Source organism: Aquarana catesbeiana, linkage group LG03 (assembly GCF_042186555.1).
Source record: "Aquarana catesbeiana isolate 2022-GZ linkage group LG03, ASM4218655v1, whole genome shotgun sequence".
Taxonomy (NCBI): domain Eukaryota; kingdom Metazoa; phylum Chordata; class Amphibia; order Anura; family Ranidae; genus Aquarana; species Aquarana catesbeiana.
In genome coordinates this window covers 679,382,293-679,388,499 of record NC_133326.1, presented here as the reverse complement: position 1 = coordinate 679,388,499, position 6,207 = coordinate 679,382,293, and the positions used below count along the sequence as shown (strand labels likewise).

Sequence of the window (6,207 nt, the reverse complement as noted above, 5' to 3'; positions counted from 1 at the left end):
GCTGTCAAGCTAGCGTTGCGTCATTGGCTGGGTGCCTTCGGTGGAGGCAGGATCCTGTGCGTGTTCCTTGCTGGAGTCGCTGGAGATCATCCATCGCTGGAGATCAAGAATTGGATTACATCGCTGGAGTAGGAGCATGGATTTACTGGATTACATTGCTTGAATCTCTTTATTTTCTTTATTTTTAATTTTTTTATTTTTAATAAAGGACTTGTCCCAAGCCGTCTCCTGTGGTTTTTTAACATTTTGACACTTTTTTTTGTGAAATGGTAGGGGTACAATGTACCCCTTACCAATTCACATAGTGGGGCGGGATTTTGGGGGAACCCCACGCCATTTTTTTCTCATTTTGACCTGAAGGGTCTGGTATGGATTTTTGGGGCAAACCCCACGCCATTTTAAAAAAAAAAAATTGGCATGAAGTTCCCCTTAATATCCATACCAGACCTGAAGGGCCTGGTGATGGAATTTTGGGGGACCCCTACACATTCTTTTTTTTTTTAATTTTACAATGACTTTCAATAAATTTTATGTGTATTTTTGGGACTGACAATTCATTAATAGCCGGCACTAGCGCTAGTACTTTTAAATGTCTTTTTTTTTCCTTTAGAAATGTAATTTTGCTCTCGGACTGTTATAAACACGGGAAACATGCGCTACTTTACAGGCATACTATAGACACCTCCCAGGTAGGAAATTTAAAGGAATATTTCACTTTTATTGTTTCACTTTAAGCATTATTAAAATCATTGCTCCCTAAAAAAAATCAGTTTTTAAAACCTTTTTTTGCATTGATACATGTCCCCTGGGGCAGGACCCATGTCCCCAAACACTTTTTATGACAATAACTTGCATATTAAAATTTAAAATTAGCACTTTAGATTTCTCCCATAGACCTTTAAAGGGTGTTCCGAGGCTTTTCGAATTTGCCGCGAACACCCCAAATTGTTCGCTGTTTGGCGAATGGGCGAACAGCCAATGTTCGAGTCGAACTCATGTTCGACTCAAACAGATAGCCCATCCCTACTGGTCACACATGGTAATGAAATCTCTAGAGGTTTCCATCTGTTTGGTTTTCTGTTCATCTGTTCATCTGTCAGCTTGTGGGGCATAAACCATAAACAGATCTTCTGCTTACCCAAATCTTTGCGAACGATGGTGCGCACTGTGTCCCTGCTAATGCCCAATTCCTCCACCATCAATCATAGAGACAGTCGCCGATCTCGTGCCAGCATTTGTCGCACTTACTCGATCACGCCTGGGGTTCTGCTTGTCGACGGCCAACCCAAAAGTGGCTCATCCTCAGTCGTTTCCTTCCCATCGTGAAAACGTTCAAACACATTTTCTGTTCACGGCTTCCGTCTCATACACTTGCACCATCATTTCATGCGCCTCCAACGCCAAATTCCCCAATTTGTAGCAAAACTTGATGCTTACTCGTTGCTCCATTGCACTGTGACCCTACCTCTCACATTTACTACATTTGACTGCCCGCAGCGGGTCTACCCTGATGGTCATGTGTACTCCACGCTAGGTGGCTCTTCTCAATGTGTCTCTGGAGAACCATGTGCATGTGTGGACACCTAACTCATGTTGCCATTGAGATATCAGACAATTCACCAAACCTCGTAAAATTAGAGTAAAATTAGAGTAAGCAATTTCTGTTGAGTTCAGTGCAAGACCGAAGGTAAGGCTGGAGGTCAGATTTAATGTAACTTTCTATAGAAAAGTTGCTACACACTAAAATGTGAATCTTTTTTACCTATCTGTAGATCTTCGCACCTCTCCCTAATGTTTTCTTTTTCACACAACAACTTCTCTTCTTCTAAGAAAAAAGTTGTTATTTCTTCACCTTCCCCTTGTAGTTCAGCTCACTTCCTTTTTTCTTTACATCAACATCATCCTCCAGTTAATATCCCAGTGACTGCACAGTCTGTCTACAGACTCTCTGCCGTCTGCTCTACGAGCAAACATGAGACTTTTCACCCTGATTTTCATTTGCTTTCAAGGTAAGTACAAAACAAGGGTGCTATTATTATTATTATTATTATTATTAATAATAATCATAGGCGTGTGCACAGGGTGTGCCAGGTGTGCCTGGGCACACCCTAATTGCCTTGTGTGGTGCATATTCCCCCCTGTTTAGACCACTGATATTTCATCCCCCTCAAAAATATTACACAAGCTAAAAATTTTTGGGAAAAGAAAATTAACAAAATTACACTGTCCACTGCCCTACTGACACCATCAGTACATATACACATGCATATGTATTTGAGCTTTGGGGTGCACACCCTAATGCAAGAGGCTGCGTACACCTATGTTAATGATAATGTTTATTCTGTATTACAGTCTTGTATAGTAGTGGAGGTAAGAGAAGGTCCCTAAGAGCATGGTGTTGCAAGGGTGCACAAAAATGTAGCTCCTCCAAAAAGGGATGTTATGCAATGTTCAACAGTTAACGGATAAGTTTACCTTTGTAACATGTTTTATGTTACACCTGTAGTTAGGGTGGAACGTGTAACATGTTTCAATAATGCACCTAAAAATACTGGTTGAACCCTCTGCACACTGCTTTACCCTTTCAAGCAAACTTTGCAACAAAAAATAGGGATATTTAGTTCACCCATATTGTACTTAGGGATGGACCGAACAACCCCCTGTTCGGTTCACACCAGAACATGCGAACAGGCAAAAAATTTGTTTGAACACCCGAACACCGTTAAAGTCTATGGGACACGAACATGAAAAATTAAAAGTGCTAATTTTAAAGCCTTATATGCATGGTATTGTCTTAAAAAGTGTTTTGGGACCTGGGTCCTACCCCAGGGGACATGTATCAATGCAAAAAAAAGTTTAAAAAACGGACGTTTTTTCGGGAGCAGTGATTTTAATAATGCTTAAAGTGAAACAATAAAAGTATAATATTCCTTTAAATTTCATACCTGGGGGGTGTCTATAGTATGCCTGTAAAGTGACGCATGTTTCCCATGTTTACAACAGTCCGAGAGCAAAATGACATTTCTAAAGGAAAAAAGTCATTTAAAAGTACTTGCGGCTATAATGAATTGTTGGTCCCGACTCCAATACATAAAGGTTCTATGATAAAAACAGCATGGGATTCCCCCACAGGGGAACCCCGAACCAAAATTTAAAAAAAAATGTGTGGGGGTCCCCCCAATTTCCATACCAGGCCCTTCAGGTCTGGTATGGATATTAAGGGGAACCCCGTGGCAAAATTTTTTTAAAAAATGGCATGGGGGTCCTCCTCAAAATCCATACCAGACCCTTCAGGTCAGGTATGGATTTAAAGGGGATCCCCATGCCAAAGTTTAAAAAAAAATGGCGTGGGGTCCCCCAAAAATCCATACCAGACCCTTAGTTAAGCACGCAACCAGGAAGGCTGCAGGAAAAGAGGGGTAGGATGAGAGAGCACCCCCCCCTCCCGAACCATACCAGGCCACATGCCCTCAACATTAACATTGGGAGGGTGCTTTGGGGTAGCCATCACGTGACCCCATCCCCCTCTGACAAGGGGAAATGATGGGGTTTCCCAGTGACATGTATGGGTGACCCGCCCCCCCCCCGATGCAATAGGAATCCTGCGTTGCAGCGGGCAAGGGTTGTCGGGATGAGGCCCTTGTCCCCATCAACATGGGGACATCCTCCCGATGTTGAGGGTATGTGGCCTGGTATGGTTCAGGAGGGGGGGCGCTCTCTCGTCCCCCCTCTTTTCCTGCGGCCTGACAGGTTTTGTGCTCAGATAAGGGTCTGGTGTGGATTTTTTGGGGAACCCCATGCCATTTTTTTTTTATTTTGACACAGAGTTCCTCTTAAAATCCAGGTCTGGTATGGATTTTTGGAAGGAACCTCACGCCATTTTTTTTTAACTTTTGGCATGGAGTTCCCCTTAATATCCATACCAGACCTAAAGGGCCTGGTAATGGAATTTTGGGGGACCCCCACGTATTTTTTTTTTATTTTTCAATGACTTTCAATTACTTTTTTGTGCATTGTCGGGACCGACAATTCATTAATAGCCGATACTAGCGCTCGCACTTTTAAATGACTTTTTTTTCTTTAGAAATGTCAGTTTGCTCTCGGACTGTTATAAACACGGGAAACATGCGTATAGACATCCCCCAGATACGAAATTTAAAGGAATATTTCACTTTTATTGTTTCACTTTAAGCATTATTAAAATCACTGCTCCCGAAAAAAACTGCCATTTTTAAAACTTTTTTTGCATTGATACATGTCCCCTGGGGCAGGACCCAGGTCCCCAAACACTTTTTATGACAATAACTTGCATATTAACCTTTAAAATTAGCACTTTTGATTTTTCATGTTCGTATCCCATAGGCTTTAACGGTATGCGTGTGTTCGAAAAAATTTTTTGCCTGTTCACATGTTCTGGATGCGAACCGAACAGTGCGGTGTTCGGCCCATCCCTACTCCTCAGCAGTGCCCATCAGTGCCATCTCATAAGTACAGCCTATCAGTGCCCATCACTGAAGAAGAGAAAGTAGCTTATTTGCAAAATAGAAAATAGGAAAAACTTTTTTTTTTCTAAATTTTTGGTCTTTTATCCTTTGTTTGCAAAAAAAAAAAAAAAACCCAGTGGTGATTAAATACCACCAAAAGGAAGTTCTATCTGTCTTCAAAAAAATTATAAAAATTTAATATGGGTATAGTATTGCATGACCGCAATTGTCATTCAAATTGTGACAGCGCTGAAAATTGGCCAGGGCAGACGCATCCACCATCCCGGATGAGACCCATTCATTGAGAAGACAACACTCCAAGTTGATGCTATTATGCCTCTGATTAGAGGCCGTCTGGTAAGCCTTTAATCTCTTCAAGGTGATGGGCATTCATCACGGTGGAAGTCACAGATTTATTCATACAGCAAAGTCACTTCATACTTTTTATGGACACTTTATGTTTATTGATGCACCTTAAATCTGTTTAAGATAGGCGTTTGCGGTGGTGGGAACCACGCACATATCCCTACAGTGAAGCATTTTCATCATCTAATTTGTTTGATTATGTATGGACAAATCATATGATTTATGCACTATTTGTTGGATCACGTATAGCATATATATATATTTATTTAATACTACTCATTTTTGTGTTTTATATATCCAGCGCTGCACTTCTTTTTATACTTAGGTAGGTATAACATGTTTGTTATTTTAATAGAAAAAAAAACAACAAGACTTTACAATCACTTTAAGCTTTGATGGCTTGGAGTTTAGATTGAGAGGAGTGCAGAGGATGCTGAGAGGAGTCACAAAACTTCTGATCAGGTAACACGCAGTCTTTCCTTAATCTCTTGCCAACCGCCTCACTCCGATATCCGTCGGCAAAGGGGCACATTCCTGAGAAACCCTGTATGGGTACGTTGTCCCCTTTAAAACGCATAGCAGGTGCGCGATCACAGCTGGCCACCCATGATCCTGGGCGCACGAGAGCCAGCACAGGGATTTGTATGTTTAAACACACAAATCTCTGTAATGACAAGGGAGGAGATACAGACTGTCTGTTCCTACTAAGTAGGAACAACGATCTGGCTCCTCCCCTAGTCAGTCCTATCCCCTCACAGTTAGAAACACACCTAGGGAACACAGTTAACCCTTTGATTGCCCCTTATTGTTAACCCCTTCCCTGCCAGTGACATTTACACAGTAATCAGTGCATTTTTAAAGCACTGATCGTTGTATAAATGTCAATGGTCACAAAAATGTGTCAAAAGTGTCCGATCTGTCCGCTGCAATGTCGCAGGTCACCGTCATTTCTAGTAAAAAAAAAATAATAATAATAAAAATTCCATAAAAATGCCATAAATCTTTCCCATAGTTTGTAGACACTATAACGTTTGCGCAAACCAATTAATATATGCTTATTGCGATTTTTTTTTTTTTAATCAAAAACATGTAGAAGAATATATATTGGCCTAAACTGATGACGAAATTTGTTTTTTAAAAACATTTTATGAAAGCAAAAAGTAAAAAATATTGTTTTGTTTTTTTTCAAAATTGACACTCTTTGCTTGTTAATAGCGCAAAAAACGCAGAGGTGAATACCACCAAAAGAAAGCTCTATTTGTGGGGAAAAAAAGGACGCAAATTTAGTTTGGGTACAACATTACATGACATTACAATTGTTAGTTAAATCGATGCAGTGCCAAATTGTAAAAAGTGC

At 40.7% G+C, this 6,207-nt stretch overlaps 1 protein-coding gene across 2 annotated transcripts in view; it reads left to right on the top strand.

Annotated features, from left to right (window-relative positions):
• Positions 1 to 1,888: 1,888 nt before the first annotated feature.
• LOC141133516 (uncharacterized) overlaps positions 1,889 to 6,207 on the top strand; it is a 74,384-nt gene continuing 70,065 nt past the window's right edge. For both annotated transcript variants that reach the window (XM_073622943.1, XM_073622942.1), the window contains exon 1: positions 1,889 to 2,009. In XM_073622943.1, the coding sequence (XP_073479044.1) occupies positions 1,973 to 2,009 (37 nt within the window). In that variant the 5' untranslated portion in view covers positions 1,889 to 1,972. The remainder of the gene's footprint in view (positions 2,010 to 6,207) is intronic.